Source organism: Pituophis catenifer, unplaced genomic scaffold, assembly GCF_029215685.1.
Source record: "Pituophis catenifer annectens isolate HBS135680 unplaced genomic scaffold, rPitCat1.0.hap2 SCAF_2, whole genome shotgun sequence".
Classification (NCBI taxonomy): Eukaryota; Metazoa; Chordata; class Lepidosauria; order Squamata; family Colubridae; genus Pituophis; species Pituophis catenifer.
In genome coordinates this window covers 127,891,334-127,909,148 of record NW_027256882.1, presented here as the reverse complement: position 1 = coordinate 127,909,148, position 17,815 = coordinate 127,891,334, and the positions used below count along the sequence as shown (strand labels likewise).

The 17,815-nt window shown below is 34.7% G+C and overlaps 1 protein-coding gene across 1 annotated transcript in view; it reads left to right on the top strand.

Moving 5' to 3' along the window:
* TBCD (tubulin folding cofactor D) overlaps positions 1–17,815 on the top strand; it is a 148,634-nt gene that overhangs the window by 1,903 nt on the left and 128,916 nt on the right. Inside the window, exons 2-7 of the mRNA XM_070937478.1 lie at positions 1,412–1,462; positions 3,004–3,101; positions 3,627–3,728; positions 4,850–4,996; positions 5,727–5,782; positions 10,740–10,872. Coding sequence (XP_070793579.1) covers positions 1,412–1,462; positions 3,004–3,101; positions 3,627–3,728; positions 4,850–4,996; positions 5,727–5,782; positions 10,740–10,872 — 587 coding nt within the window. The remainder of the gene's footprint in view (positions 1–1,411; positions 1,463–3,003; positions 3,102–3,626; positions 3,729–4,849; positions 4,997–5,726; positions 5,783–10,739; positions 10,873–17,815) is intronic.

The following is a 17,815-nucleotide window of genomic DNA, read 5'->3' as shown; positions in this document are numbered from 1 at the left end:
CTAACTTAATTAGAATGAAGATTTGTATCCTGGTCGTTATATTCCTGCAGGTGATAAATATGATTTAAGAATAACCCAGTGTTGTAGACTTCACTAACTTTTTGCTATTTTAAGGCTTGAGTTATATTGTTCTATGTTGATTTTATGCTGTTTGTTTTATTTATTTATTATCGAGACCGCCTGCTGCCACCGACAATCTCCCATCGACCCGTGCGCTCCCACAGAGAGGGCCTCCTCGGGGTGCCATCAGCCAAACAGTGCAGGCTGGTGACCCCCAGGGGGAGGGCCTTCTCTGTGGGGGCACCTACCCTCTGGAATCAATTGCCTCCAGAGATAAGGAGAATCCAAGACCTCGGTGCCTTCCGCCGTGCCCTTAAAACCTTCCTTTTCCAGCAAGCCGGGCTGGCCTAATTTTTTTAAGTGTTTTTAAGTGTTTTGTTTATTGTTTTTAATTAATGGGGCCAAATTTATATATGTATATTTTAACTGTATTTTAATATTTGTACTTGATGTTTTTACTTGGCTGTTCACCGCCCTGAGTCCTCAGGGAGAAGGGCGGTATACAAATTCAAAATAAAATAAAAAATAAAAAATAAATTTTTGTTTTTAATCCTGTATTAGCCGCCTAGAGTTGCAGTTCACAAGTTGGGTAGCCATATAAATGACTTTCTTTCTTTCTTTCTTTCTTTCTTTCTTTCTTTCTTTCTTTCTTTCTTTCTTTCTTTCTTTCTTTCCCCACCTTTATTATTTTTACAAATAACTAAAGACAGCAAACGTATCCAACACACCTTCCTCCTTTCCTCCACAACAACAACCCTGTAAAGTGAGTTGGACTGAAAGAGAGTGACTGGTCCAATGTCACCCAGCTGGCTTTCATAGCTAAGATGGGACTAGAACTCATGGTCTCCCACTTTCTAACCTGGTGCCTTAACCCAAATATATATGATAGTTAAAAGCATATTTTGTTTAGCTTGCTTATTCAGTAGTTAGTCATTTTTTAAATTTATCTTGGATTGCCACCTAGTGATGATTTGTCATATTACAGTAGTTGCTGCAATAGTATATTCAATCTTAATTTCCCTGAAGTTTTCAGAATAAAGAAATACAGATGTTATATTATGGCCCTGTGTATTACTTCCTGTAGAGGTGAATTTCTCTATTCTTATGCAGCGTGTATCCGGTCAGTGTTTTCAGTTTCACTGAATACCAAGAGGCAGGCAGTATGTCTTGACAAATTCCAAACAGAATTCCAGAATTCTAGGAGTTGGAGACCCTGCTTTAAAAAATCACAGCAGGCTTACTTAGTTCAAAATCTTAGGGAAGACTTTTCTTAATGCCAAAGCATCAATGTGTCATTTTCATGTTAGAAAATTGCTTGATAACTGGGTATGGTTTTTTTGTTTGTTTTCAGTTATAATGGATAAATACCAGGAACAGCCTCATCTTTTGGATCTTCATTTAGGTAAATATTGAGATTCTGTAAATGTCTGATAAAATCTCATTTTTTTATTAGCATGGATGATACTGATTTTTTTCTTCTTCTTAAGAGTGTGTGGTAGACAATTCTTTCTAATCCAGTGTTTGGGACTCTTCTGTCTAGAATACATGTGTCTCTGAAAGCAGCTTTACTTAAAGAAATTGATCCACCTCCAGTTTCATATCATTAATAGAGATCAAGACAAGAATGAGAATAGGAAAGAACAGTTTAATTTTTCAGTAAATATCCATCTAGAAAATGAACTCATCCCAGAGGCTTTGGGGGGGACCTTTTGTTTCCAATGTGAAAAATCTCTTTCTCTTTCTCTCTCCCCCTCCCCCCATGTAGAAATTGTGATTATTTTGTTGAAAGCATGGTACAATTCTCTTGTTACTTTGTAAGGCAAGTTTATATCGAAAAATAAGCAATGCATGTCTGGGGGTCAAAAGATGGGCATCTTTTGAATTTTCACAGAGAGATGGCAAGTGCTTCTTGCCAAGCATGTGCCCCATTTGTGTTGTAGGCCAACTCTACTCTTTCTGTTAAAAGTGTGCGTAGAACATTTATTTCTATCTTACGGATACTTTCCTGACAAATAAACTCAGATCAGGCAAGAATTAATCATAATCTGATCAGGAGAATTTAGTCAGCATCTGGAAAAACCAAATTCAGATCTAGAGATGTCTGTCAACAGATTGTGTGTCATCATCCTAATATTGTATTTGCTGATTATGTGCCATGAAGTCATTTCCAACTCTCAGTGACTACATAGATTTTCTCCATGATCAGCGTACCATTATCCAATATTAAGATTACAGTATTAGGGCTGAAATAGGATAGTGGAACATTGTGATACCACATTTATCTTCCTTTGCCTGTTTTCCTTGGTCTGACACAATCTGGTAGCCAGACCATTGCATTCTCTTATCATTTTTATTGTACTGCATTTGGTCTTTCAGATCAGCATTGATGAATTAAAATGTACCATAAACAACATTTTGCTTTAAACAAATGATGATCAAGACTATAGTTGAAGTGTGATAGAATCACAAAACTGGAATGGTCCTTAGTACTCGGTTAGTTCAACCCCCTGCTCAGTACAGGAACCACTAGAGCATCTCTGGCAGATGACAGACATTGGCCTTTCTCTGAAGACCCTTAGCCAAAAAACAAAACAAAACAAAACAAAACAAAAAACCTTCACTACTTTATGTGGCAGGTTATTCCGCAAGCTCACCATTCATACAGCTAGAAGGTTTCGGTGGATATCTGTTCCCTTCAACCTTGGCTCTGGTTCTTCCCTTTGGGCAGTAGGGAATAAATCCAATCTCTCCCTCTACTTTGTGACAACATTTCATATATCTGAAGAAAGCCACTGTGTCAGATAGTAACAGCAACATGTGTTTTCCATGAAACAAATTAGGTAATGCATTTTGATACTTATTTATGAGCTTGTTTAGCGGGAGACAAAAAAGCCAAGTAACTTTTCTCTTATCACCTCACCCATTTCCTTATATTTTCTCTAGAGTGGATGTTGAATTCATTGCTAGATATTATCCGACATGAAGCATCTCCTCCTCCTCTAATTCATCTAGCCTTTCAGTTTCTCTACATTATTTCAAAGGTAAAATTAAATTTTAATATAATAGTAATATGGCTTTACTGCTATACTCTCAAATTAGATAAAAGAGGAACAATCATTCATAAAATAGTTATTGTCAAATGAATGGTTTGGAACACTGAGAGTCTGTACTTTTGCAGTGGTTTATGGAGAGGATATATCCATAAAGGACTAGGCTTTATAGAATTGCTCTTTCATAGTTTGCAATTGAAAAATTAGTAGTAGTTAAATAAACTCCACAGAGCCTAAAAACTCTCTCTCTCTTTTATTAGATCCTTACATATATACAATTTAACTGTAATCATTTTATATTTTTACTATTATTATTGATACTTTGTGACTTTTATCATTGTGTTGATTACATAAACATTAACTGTTTGCCTATTGTCTTGCAAATGCATAACTTGAAAGCTCCCTTGAGCTTGAGAGCTGGTACGATGTCAGATATTAATTAAACATTTGAATTTATTTTTACATTTCCATAAAGGGAGATGAATCATTAAACTGCAAATGCTTTTGTTCACCTAGGTACGAGGATATAAAACCTTCTTGCGATTGTTTCCTCATGAAGTAGCAGATGTACAGCCTGTTCTAGATATGCTTGTAACTCAGAATCCAAAAGAATATGAGGTATGCTATCATTCCATTATAGCTGTTACTGTCCGCACTGAAAGCAGGCTCCTGAAACATTTCCCAAGCCTTGGTATTACTGTCAGTATTACTACAGATATTATAATGAATGAACTGCTTTATGTAGCCACCCATTTTGTAGAAGGGAGAGGTATTTTCAGTTGTGGTGTTAGTCTCTGTTAGAATTTCTTGTCTTCATCTCCCAGCCATTTAAATGGCTGAATTTTGACATTTTGTATGCTTGTAAGCATATAGAGATTTTAAAGAATATTTTGTCCTTGCTATGTATTGATCTTTAAAATTTATTATGCACTTATCTTTGTACCTGTCATGTACTTTCTTTGCACCTTTTGTCTAGAACTATTGTTAGATTTGTATTAGTGTAATTAATGTATCAGTATATCTTTGCCTTCATTTATATTGCTTGAATAAAAGCCTATTCTGTTTGCATATTATGATGCCTTTCTGATGGTGCAACCTTACCAGAAGGCAAATACAATATTAGGATGATGAGACACAATCTACACCCCCCCCCCCCAAAAAACTAAATTTGGATTCAATACTTGTTACTAGGTAACATGTTAGCTAGATTAACTTTGATGAATGCTGATCATTCTGTTTGGAAGCATACATTGTCACAATTATTTTTTGTTTCTGAGTTGCAGTTTGAAAATTACCAGCTATTAACTTTTAACTTGATAAAAGTTAACAGATTGGCAAAACTGTTTCAGAATCTATCTACTAATGGATCTTTGCGAGAGATAAACAAAATATGTCAAATGCAAAATGTTTTGAGCTTTAAACAGTTTTTTTTTTCAAGTTTGAATCAAGCTAGTCCAAGTGCTAGGAGTATTTCAGATATCAGAATCCACTTTGAGATTGAAATGTTTTGCATTCAAAGTATCTTTCCAAAACTCTAGTGTTTATGTTTATATTGACTTTGGGTTCAACATAACTCATATCCTAATAGAACCAAATATGCCATCTTTTTTTTCATATTTGTCTTAATGTATTTTCTAGATTATCTATCTCAATTTTGCAAGTAGAAATAGCTTTTACACTGTATACTGGACGTTTTCTGAGAACATTCACTATGTATTTTACTCTGATTCTTTTATTAGACCTGGGAGACTCGTTACATGCTCCTGTTGTGGTTATCCGTAACATGTTTGATCCCATTTGATTTGGTACGGCTAGATGGAAATATCTCTTCCGTAGGAGGATGCCCTCGTGTATCAACAATGGATCGAATTCTGGCAGTAGCAAAAGTAGGTGTAGTTGCATAAAATCATGATTTATAGAATGGTTTCTTTCACTTGAAAAAAGTGATTGTAACTTAAATATAGTTTTTTTTCTGCTTAATCCGGGTACCTCTATGCATCTTGTTATACAAATTATCATAATAATCATTGAAGCTTATTGTATACTAATTGATGGGGGGAGGGGAATCTCATAGAATCAGTTTTGATAACGAAGGTAAGTGTCCTTTTAAAAGCCACTGTGTCTTTGTTTTGATGTTGCATACTTTATTTTCTAATTCATGATCCTTTACTAACACTGTAGTATGTTGCAGAGTTTAAAACAAACATTGTGTTTAGAAATATGCATTTTCTGATTCTATGCATATAAATGTTGAAAAAGAAAATGCAGTGGGCAATTAAAATAAACTGTTCCTAAAGGATTTTTGAAGACAGCTTTGTTTACAAGTGCCTATCCTCCATATCTTTGAATTTTGCAGACTTTTTGGCAGTATATTTATATGCTAGCTTAACATTCTATATAGAAATGTATTTTTTAAAATTATCCTTCTCAAATTTCAACTTTTCATCCATCCTGATTTGCACGCACACACCCACACCCACACCCACCCACCCACACACACACACACACACACACACACACACAGAAACACATTAAGTGAAATTTGTTTATATAATTTACTTTGTATGATCAGTTTTAATATAATAAGTTGCAATTCAAATCTCTTCTTACTTTTAGTCATACCTTGTTGTAAGTGATAAGTCTCGTGATGCAGCTGCAGTCCTGGTCTCAAAGTAAGTTTCTTGTGCAGATAGAGAAGAATGTGAAACTTTTTTTAAAAAAACAACATATCATTATCAATAAGGCTAGACTTATTTGTTCCAATGGGCAGTTGTATACATTTGCAACATGAATAAATAAGCACTTAAGTCAATATACACAATAGCATCAAGAGAATTTTCTTCAGGGCAAGGAGTAAACTTACTAATGGTGCCAACTCCTGTTGTCTTCATTAAGGTAATCCTTGACTTATGATCAGCCATGTAGCGACTGGTTAAGTTATGATCCCAAAAAGGGGATTGAAGTACTGATGACCAGGTTTCCTCCATGGTCATGTGACTGAACTTTGGGTACTTGGCAGCACAGCTGCCTTTATGGTCATTTGCAGTATCCTGGATATATGCGATCATGTTTTATGAAGGTTTTGCCGAAAACCAGCACTTTCGTCTGATTTTCGTCAAAACCATACTCATAGGGAACCATTGGTTCACTTAATGATCACCGCATTTGCTTAATGACCACACAGAAAAGATTGTAAAATTGGTTGAAATACAACCATAATGGGCAGACTCCATTATAGTCGTATGTCGAAGAAGGAGTATAAAGAAGCGGGTAAGCCTTCAGAATTCTCTCATGGCCAAAGTTGCTCAAACGTATTTTTCTATTGCTACCCCTGCCAATAGAGGTGACAATATGGTAAATTCATCAGTGACGGTGTGTTGTGTAGGGCTGGTGTGTCTCTTTATGTAAATGCTATTTATATGTTTAACAAAGGATGAGGAAATCAGGGTGTGGTCACCAAGTTTGGGTAACAAAACATGTAGAAATATGGAGCCCCCAGACTTGTTTCTTTTTCTTAGTGAAGGTGGTAGACATGGTTTCTTGGAGTCACTCTGCTTCCAAGAAAGCTTACTATGAGGTTTTCTTAGTCTCCACCTATGCTGTAGGAGGGTAGAATGGGAGACAAGCCTGCCAGCCATGATGGCTGCCATATTAAGCTTTGTTATAACTAAGAGAGCCTAAGAAAGATAACTTAAATCCTCAACATTGTCATTTCTCTTAATGTTTTCTGATTAACTCCCACAATTTAATGGCTTTTGGAGACAACTAAGTATAGCCAGATCACATATGATTGATTCTTCATCTCCTCTTCCCCATCCCACAAATGTTGGTTTACTTGAGCATCCTTGGAGCATATTGATACCTTTTCCCACTTTCTAGTGATCCTGTCCTGGCTGCAGTCCTTAAAGTGCTGCACTATTACTATAAGAAATAAGTGTACATGTAAAAGACATTCAAATATTTCAGTACCATGGAAAATTAATCAGTTATTCCAAATTAAATACAGCATTTTTCATAACTGTAGTAAAGAGAGAGATGCATTAGCTGGGTTATTAGAAATTTCTATCAAATCTTCTGTCTTAATAGGTATAAGACGCACCTTCCCCCCCCCCAAATGGGGTGAAAATTTAGGTGCGTCTTATACACTGAATGTAGCCCCGCCCATCCACTGTCCCCTACCCTTTGGCCTCTGCCTCGCAGCTGTTACCTCCTTGCAAGCAAACAACAAGAAAAAACAGCTCCTTTCAGCTTCAGCACAGTCTAATTAGCACAAGTTGATTGGATCGGCCTCCTGACTCTCAGCTGTTTTGCGCAGGGCTCTGCTGCTTGCTGCAAAGAGGTAAATTGCTGGAGCAGATTTTTTTTTTCCTCTTGTGCTAATCAAGCTATGCTGAAAATGAAAATGAAAGTAAAGCAGGCTGTTTGCTGCAATGAGGCAAAATTGCTCAGAGTCAGAGGGAGATTTCTTTTTCTTCTTTTCTTCACCAAAAAAGGTAGGTGCGTCTTATACTCTGAAAAATACGGTATTTCAGATCTTCTAACTGTAGATCTCTTACCACTGTAACTGAGACCATTTTTTCCGGTCATCCTCTTCTTCCCAGCATTAGAGCCATCTCTAGAGAGCTTGGTAGAGAGCATAATGTGTCCAAACAGGATATTTTGAGACTGCAATAAAAGATAGATCAGTATACAGTTGAAATGCATTTTTTCTGTTGTATTAAGAGTATGCAGAACAATTGAAAGTTTTGACATAACATGTCAACATTTGTTAAATACTTTCAATAGCTCAACTCTTCATCTTTCCTCCACACTATTTGTTTCAAATTAACAACAAAATTGTTACAAAAATACATGATCTGGGTTGTTTCCTCCACGCTATTGTTTGCTTTTTCTTTAGCTAATTATTTTTTGAATTCCATGTTTATTGTTTGCCACCCAGAGTTTTTATAAATCAGCTGGCCTTACAAATAAATAGATTTATAAATTATTTTAATAATGCTTTACAACTACATCTAATAATGCTTTATTTTTTGTAATTTACACTGGCAAAATTCCTCAGAAGTTACAGCTTAACTTTATTATATAATGGCAATATATTAAAATGTGATTTTTAAAACATTTTATGTAGAAATAGATCTAATTTCACAGAATATGAACATACAGTCTAGGGTCACATATAGTTTGAAAATTGTTCAAAAGTCTTTTGGATCTTGTTTAATTACAGCCTCTCTTTGCTTTTCACTAAAGCATCCCATTTTTTCCAGATTTCTGTGCAAGGTTGGAAAAATGTGTATATTTTAATGAATAAGTAAGAACTGTTATACTTAATGAGATTTGACGCAACTCTTCCAAAACATTTTTAAAATAATTTCTTTTAAAGTTTACAATTATAAAAAATAAAAATTGATAGAGACTACAAAAAATAAGATTGAAAAGGAAAAATAGAAAGATCAGAAAAAGAAATAAAATATAGAAAAAAACAAAAAAAAAAAGGAATAACTTCCGTCTTCATTATGACAAGTACGAATAGTTTTAGTAAGTTATCACTTTTTCTTAAAATGCAACAAATGCTTTTTTCTTCCCATATCTCATCTCTTAATTATAAACAAAATCTTAAAACTTCACCATTCATTCTTGGTCAGCAAAAGTCCATTAAAGGCTATCAGAGATAGCTGTTCTCTGTTGTAACATGGCTATTACAACCTTGATCAAATAAGCCAATTCTATATTCCTTTTCTGTATTTATAAAATCTTGATTTTTTAATACCTTCAAATAGTGTTCTCAAGCTTGATTTCTTTACAACTTCTCTTGGTCTCCTTTCAGAATATCCTCCAAAATTTTAACAGATCTCTTTTGTAAATCTAGTAAAAAAAGTTATCCAAATAACTTTTCTGTTTCTCTCTTTTTCAAATATCAAGACCTCATCAAGTTTCATTTGTATATTCAGTATATCCTCCATACTTTTCCATATCATTCTTGTAATTTCTCATGTTTAAATGAATATTAAAATTAATCTCAGTCTTATCTGGTATAGCTTGTTCTTCTTTTGTAAGAACATTTGCATGCCATTCATCCATGAAGTTAGATATTCTTAAAATTAATTTCCAAGTCTGTTGTTCATAAGTCTCCATAAAAGATCCACTGTTAAGTATTTTGCTCCATTTTATTCTAATATGTTAAATCTGATTATTTTACTTCATTGTCATCTTTAATTTCTTCTACTTCCCTCTAGTGTCCAACATTCAAAGTCCTATATTATCATGCTTTTCCAAAACAACTGCAATTTCCCTTGGGAAAATTTCTTATAATTAATTTCATATTCTTATTTTAAATCCATCTGGCCCTTTAGTCTATTTAGAACCTTCCAAAATCAACACTCTGTACACCTTTTTGCTGTTTATTCCACTAATGTCTTCCATAAACACTGCCCTGCTTTGGCAGAGACATTTGAGATGCCACGGCTTCACTGGAAGTGTCTTCCATGCCATTTTTGAAATACGCACAATTTATGTTAAGTGCCAAGGCATATTGGAATGCTTTTAGTGATATCTAGTGGGAACTTCAAGACATTTGTGTAAATTAATTTATATATTGTGTTGGATTTATAGGAATTATTACAAATCCACTGAAAATATATTTGATAAAACAATACAGCATTATGAAGCCCATAATCCACATTAATGTTGCTTTTGTTTACAACCCCCCCCCCCCCGGGAAGTCGGACATTTCAGCCTACAGTAATTGGCCCAAAGTCATCCAGTGGGCTTCTGTGATTATGAACATGGATGGGGACAGTACAATATTGGCTTTCTAATCAAGATCAACTTGCATGCAATATAAGTATAGCTGACACTTGAATCTGCTTAACTTCCAAGATCAGGTCATTTCCCAATTTCCTTTGCAATCTTTCAACTGGAAAAAAGCAGGGTCAGCATTCCTTATTTTGCTGCTAGCTTTTATATAATGTCACACTAGGTGGCAGGTCCATGCAAATTTAGCTATTTTTTTTTTAAAAAACAACAACCTTGGGGTTGGAGCTTGTTACTATTTGAATGGAAAATCATCAGGACATTTCTGAACTCCAGGCAAGTTGGGAAAGGTAAAAGAAAACCAAGAAACAAAAAACAGGAAGAAGGTAATTACAAATAACTTCCATATTGTTACCAAGAAAACTATATGAATGTGTCCATATAATCACTTTGCATTGAGATCAGTTTGAGGAAGATTTACCTTCCTTACTAGTAGGAAAAGAAGATTTGGAGAAAGTTATTTCTTTTCTGAAAATTGTGTTATGGGAAAATGGGAAATATACTTTTAAAGCATATTTTTATAAAAAACTGATATGCTATAATTGAATTTCTATTTTTCTTTCCTTTCCTCCACCATTTCAAGATGATTTGATGTGTACTGTGACAATTCATATTTCTACATTATGACCTTCTTTAGGGAAGACAGAGTTAAAGAACTGACAGTTGGAATTTTCCCAATTGAAATATGTTGGAAAGCATCCATTGGACAATTGCCTTCAGGGAAAAAAAACCCAGTTTGGCTAACAGGAAAAATGTGTTACCAGTTGAATTGCTCTGAATAGGTAACTTGCAATGTGTGTGTTTCTTCTTTGTATGTAGGTTTATTACCCGCCCTGATGTCAGACAAAAAAGAATGGCAGACTTCCTGGATTGGACCCTTTCAACATTATCTAAATCCTCTTTTCAGACCATTGACGGGACTATTGTAATGGATGGCATGCTTCAAGCCCTGGTAAACAATTGTTTTCAAAGATAATACCATTTTTCTTTTTTAAATGCTATTTTTAACTGTCAACTCCCTTAATTGTTGAAAGTGGCTGCCAGGACACAGAACAAAGTTCCTCTGCTACTCTTAGTTGCATCAGAGAAGGCTTCAGCATATGTGGCAAAGAAAATCTGCAAAGTTATGTACCTTGTATAATGATGAAAAATATTGGAGCTCTTTGGGCTCATATGTGTCAGATGCAAACAATCAGATCCACACTCAAAGAATTCAGTTTATAGTATGTGCAAGACTATAATACAGGAATCCTCTTAGACTGGTGGTTTGTACCTGAATCAGACTAGCTAAGGCTCAGCAGCCTTCAAGGGCAGTCAGACTTCATCCTTTTAAGCTTATGTAGGGATTCCAGACCAACTCCTCATTTGACTCCACCTCCTAGCTCGACCAGTCACTCTCTAGCAGTATAAGATGCAACATCCCTAAAGAATATTTACTTTTGTTGCAAAAGTAAAACAAGACAAAGGATTGCATATATCACCTGACAAAAACATTTAGATAATGATAATCATTCATAGACATTATTAGTCACTTATTTAGTTTTGAATGTGACACTATTTACAAACCAGCTGAGGTAAATAGTTAAGAGATCTCAATATAACATACATTGATTACTAGTCTGAGAATGAGATGTATTCCTATATGCTCCCTCTTTCCTGCAGTATGTAGCTTTCACACTTTTGGCTTATTCAACTACTAATCTATGACAACTGAGAGACTAGCTTATATGCTACTTATTAAATTTAAGAAAATCTTGATTTATTAATAACTTTTTATATATTGGCATAAATTTGTGAAATTTTTATGGTCAGCTGCCTTATGTTTAGTTATCACATTCATTTTGTGTGTTTTACAATGGATTCAGTGATGAAGAAGATGGTTAAAAAACAATATTCTTCTATTCATCCTCTGCTTTGTTCATTATTAAAACCATTGACTTGAGTTCTTTTACAAATAGGAACAAATTACAGCCATTAAGTAGCTACAGAAGGAGGTATTACCATAGAGTAAGGGACTTTGTCTGCTTATGATGTGCTAGTATGCTGGGGCATATCTCAACAGGTAGGGTCTCAGATTGAAATACACATGTTTTTTTTTCTAAACTCAAGAATAGAAAGTAAGAACAAAGTCTTACCTGCTCCATCCTTCAGCTATAGAAACTTTCTGTGATTATGTGAAATTGTAGTATTAGTGAAACTAATTTTCCTATTAGTAGAAAGAAAACTCACTTAGATGCTTTTCTTTGTTCTTTAAAAGAAGAAGAAAAAGAAATATGCTATATTTCATGTTGGCAAAGTTTGAGTTAAACGTTTTCCTCATCTACTTAACAAAGCCTGTTGCTGCTTGATGAAACTTGTAGGATGTATATTACTTTAATATTAGTCATATCTTCTTTGTTCTGTGTGGTTTTATTCCACCTGTTATTAGAGTATGTTAAGTGAAACAGGTGAAAACTGAACAAGTTGAATCGAAACTTGAATGAGATGTAATTTTCTTGAAACTAGAGACTTGCTCATAAAGATATTTACCTTTCTTTACAGGAATTGCTCAAGTATAGAGCAATTTTATTGATTTGGTAGCTTATTTAACCTATTTTTCCTTTGGAAAAAAATGGTTTTTTGAGGGTGTTCAATATTTTTTCCTTTCATGAGTAAAGGTTATGTTATAAGCAATGGGCAGCTGGTATTGCAGTCAATATTAGAAAACTATTTTAGAAAAAATAAACAACTTATAAATATAAATCAAATGAATTTTGATTACTATATTCAACTACCATTTATATAATTGTATAATTATACATTAGTTATCTTTTCATAGATAACAGTGTTTGGCTTATTAGGCTAATTTTGAATGAAACTCAAAATTGTTTTAAGTAGAATATTAATCTGTCTCTTCCATTTTTAATGTCCCAATTTTTGTGGCTTTAAAATGTTAAATGGTAATAGGAACTAAGGTTTGCTTGATGTTTTGGCCATCCTTTTGGATCTTTCATGGTCTGTTCTTCTCAATTGCAACAAAATTGGTTTGTGATCCCAGCATGTTTTGGACAAGTGTAGATAACAGGCAATGGCTATTTTCAAGTATTTCTTTTTCATTAGTTGTAACATAGTCCAACTTCAGTCCAACCTTGGGATATCTGAGAAGGAAACAGAAATTAGTGGTATGCATTAAAATAATGTGAAAATAAATATTTAGAAATTTCTTTTTTAAAAAAGAGAGCAACAATTGTCTATCTGTCCATGAAGTTATTGATATTTTGCTGAGCTGTTGAGGCAGTACTTTTATATCCAAGTGATTCATCCTTAGCTAAAATTTGTGAATTCTTTGAGACTATTTATATTTCTTTCTGCTGTAGAGCTGCATATTTCAAATTTGACATCATTGTGCTTATGTGAATTTTCTTCAATACCTTACAAGATGTATAACAGGGATCAAGATATCTGTGACATTCCAGATGTTAAGCTGAAATTCAAAACAGCTCCAGCTGGGCTAGCCAGGGAAATTCAGCAAATTGAAAGTCTCTGCTTTCCAATCCTGAATTTTTTTTTTTTTTAAAAAAAATCATTTCACTGAGAATCCATGTTTATTTGTACAGTTGATTACAAAAACTACCAGCAAAGCTAGTTCTTACCTCATGGAATTAAACTACCAATGCATCAAATGAATACAAGATGTCCCATTTTGATCATTACATGTTTTCTTAGTGAGGACAAGAGATTTAAGCATATAAACATCAGAACCGCTCCAGAAATATTTCTTCCTGAATTAGTTGTGGCAAGATTGTATTTTACTGTTCAATTTGTCTTTTAAGGCAAGCTGCTAAATACTGACAGTTCTTGTTGAAACATGCACTGTGCATTTCACAACCTAATTCCACTTATGGGCTTGTTCTTCTGCACCTGTTGATAGGACACCTGTTATGAAAGAATTTATTACTAACAGGTAGCACAACTTTTATCTCTTTCAAGTACAGGTTTCAAATATGTCATGTCTGCGTTATAATTAAAAGGCAGCATTACTTGTGGAGTATATGCTCTATATGTTTACTGATGATGCCTGCCTTCATTAATTATATCAGTGATTCACAACTGCCTGGTGGGTGGGTACTTTTTTTTTTTTTTTTTTGCTTTAATTTATATGCCGCCCTTCTCCGGAGACTCAGGGCGGCTTACAACGCGTTAAGCAATAGCCTTCATACTTTTGTATATTTATACAAAGTCAGCTTATTGCCCCCACTTATCATAAAACAGATTTTAAAAACACCAAATCAAACTCCAGACTACAGCAAGGGAGGGAAATGTTAAATTCTTACTTTATTACCTGCTCAGAATCTGTTAATTAATAGCTCCCAGTCTTTTATACATGCATGTTCGTTGTATGAATGTTAGAAGATGAGTTTTGATATTATGTATTCTGTGTATGAGATTTTGATGTAGATACTTTGTTTACACATATGTATATGTGTAAATGGTTTCAAACTTACCATTTATTTAATTGTAAGAAACATTTGATTTAGGTTTTTGGATTGATAGACTTGCTTTTAAACATGCCTCATATATTAACAAATGTTTTGCTAGCCCTGCAGGGTGTAGCACTCTAGCTTGCATGATAGGGATGTTCTCATCTTGGAGTAGCCTGGGGCATAGAAACTTAAGTTATGGTTAATTTATTTTAATAGAGGTACACTATACAAATATGAGTAATAGGGTTAAAATAAAGTACCTTTGCTAGTAAGTAAGTAAAGCAGCATATCTTGAGAACTATTTTTATTTGCGTCAAAGAAAAGGCATTTTCTCTGCAAGCTTTCCATGCTTTAACATAACATTGTTTGGTAATAATTGCGTGCTCTTGTAGATTATGCCTCAGGTAAGAGATAGCCCTGCTATGCAGTTTTTTTAGTCTTAAAGGCACAAAAATAAATCTGTAGCTCTGAGTATTGAACATAACCTTTGCTAGCTTTCAACTCGTTGTAAATGTCTTGATTTCAAGCAGTGAGTTGAAATTTTGTTGCCTGTATATACTTAAAATTAGGGAACATATCTGTCAATTAGGGAAGTGCAGAATAGGTTTCTAAACTGCTCCCTTATTTGTGCCTTTTTAATTTGCCATTAAAACAGGAACCCAAACACCATGGATTATTCCCTTTTTACTAGCAGTGCATTTCCAAGCTACAATCACAATTTGGGTATGATTCATTTAGACTTTTTTTTCATGGGATTACATCTTTTTCACTCAAATTCATTTCTGTGAATTGATAAAGTTCAGATGTGAATGTTCATTTCAGTTAGAAATATAGGAATGTATTATTTTGAGATCCATCAAGCTTAATAATGCCTGCTCTGACTGAAAGACCTATCTCAGATATTTCACATGTAATAACTTTAAACTCTGCCTATAAATTGTATCAGCTTGTTCATAGAAATGCTCAGTAGAAGTTTGTAGTATTTAAATCAATTTTTATAGCATTTAATTTGGAAAAGCTATTACAATGTAGCAGTTGGAAGGTTGTATTAGAAGTGAAGACTGGTTTAAATTCCCACTCAATCATGAAGCTTACTGGGTGATTTGGACCAATTACCAACTAACCCAGAATATGGAACTATAATGCTGTTTGTTTACCTTTTGGATTAACTTTATTGATAGACCAGATTATTATGGCTTGTTCAACAAACATAGTTTAAAACAATTGTCTTATCTATAAGAATATATTCCCAGCCCAACCTACGTCACAGAGTTCTAGAAAATTTTGCTGGAGGAAAGAGCAAAGAAACGTGAGTGCCTGCTCTGAGTGTCTAGTAGAAAGACAGAATGTAACTACAACACATAAATATATTTAGGTAAACAACTTGAATTGTGATTTAGCTTCTGCAGGCTATGAATTTAAGGAAGATACTAGAAGGGGATTTTCTCATCCCTTCCATTCTTTTTGCCACCTTTAGCTCCTATGGACGGTAGTGCCCCTACAATCAGTGTAGTGGAAGTTTGGAAGAAGCAGAGAGAAGAAACAATCTAAATTGAAAAAAGGTCCCTTGTGTTAAAGGTCCTTCTTATTTAAAGTATTTTTGTTTTGTTTACTTTTGGACAACAACCTAATCCCTTTCCTAGTTTATGCCATATATTTTGTCTCCATTTCTTGGGTAAAGTGCTGATCAGGAGGAAGATCCTAGGATGATTTTGTATGTGTTTACTTGCATTCTCAATGTTGACTTTTTTATCCTCTCCTCTTCCTAACGCATTCTGTATCTCAACCAGAGTTTCCAGATTATATGAGAATAGGAGAATATTTGTTGACAGTGAAATATCCTCAGAATGCTAAGATGAAATGAATCATTTAAATGTTTCTTTTCCAAAACAGTATGATTATATTTTTTGAGGCAGAGGACTTTCATAGTAGTTGACCACTTGATACTTTCTTCTTGTGCTTCTGTTAAAGTAAAGTAAGGTGAACAAATAATCCTAGGAACAATGACATGTCAGCTTGATCTCTTAGAGGTGCTGAAGAGTAATTATTATGGCGTTTTCAATCCTCCCTTAAGGTTGGGCATATCTATTGCTCATAGTTTATTGGAGCCAAAGGGTAACTACAGATTCTCATCTCTGTGGCAGTAAGATGTGCCTGCTGCCAAGTAATCATGCCACTTTTAATAGTGATGATTTGTATAGCTTGGGGAAGATGTCCCAGAGGTAATGCTGATTCTTACATCTTACAAAGACAAAGTCTACGTGGGTTATGCAGACAATTAGGAGGTGTGTCAGGTTTTTCCCTGATTACTAAGAAACTAGTTTTTGTTTGTATCTTGCATCATGTTATTACAAAAGCAACAAAACCAGATCTGATATTTCTATTGCTAGGATACGCCAATGGTTTTCTCTAATTTGTAGGTACTATAATTATTTAAAGGAGAGGTAGCTGGATTCCTCTCAACATGTTGGTTAGTGTTACATGTCCCCGCAAATGCTAAAGAAATGTGATGTAACTTAGAAATGCCCAAGGCATACAACTGGAACTTTAATGTCTTTAACACAAAGTTCTGTGGATGTTAAAGGTTCTAAACAAGAGGCAAAATCAACCTATTGATTTTCTAATTAAAAGTTTTCTTCTATTTAAGGCTTGTACTTCTTTTCCTGTTGGTTGTTGTAAAAGAAATTTTTTAAGTGATATCTTTATATCTTTTCATCACCTCCAGAAATAAGCCACAAATACTTCCTAATAATTTCTGTACAATATTATTTATTCTCTCTCTATAATATTTAGCTATCATTTATATGGTATTTATTTAAATCATTTAACTGTTATGAAATTAGACACATTTGCTTGAGCATATTTTTCAAAGAAAACGGACCATTTGTTCAGCAACTATTTGAAATTATGGCAGTGCTGAACAAATGGAACTTGTGCCTGTTTCCTGAAGTTATGGCTGCTGCAACACCCTCATGATTTGGATACTTGGCAGCCTCCCCAAATTTATGACCTCAGGGTGCTTCAACTCCTCCTCGCCCATTTCCCTTCATCCCTGCTCTTCTGGCTCCCCTGCATGCTGACACTCCTCAGCAGCGGAACTGGGGCTGATGAGAAGTCCAGGCCCTTCAGCAGTCTCTGCTGGCTGCCATTGCTCCTTGGCCTGTACTTCAGCACCAGTGCTGCTGCGGCTGAGGGGTGCTGCCTCAGGTCCCACACTGCAGCCAGCCACCACAGCATGAAGCCCTACTACCCTGTGCACCATAGGTCCTGTGGTACACAGCTGAATTTAGTTACCTTACTCCTATTGTGATGAGATATATGTGGCCTGGCCCCCATGTTAGGCAACTCTATGCAAGAGAGATTTTAGTAGATTTAATGTGGATTACTTTTTTGTCTAGTGCACTCCCATTGTATTTAACTCTTTTAGCAAAT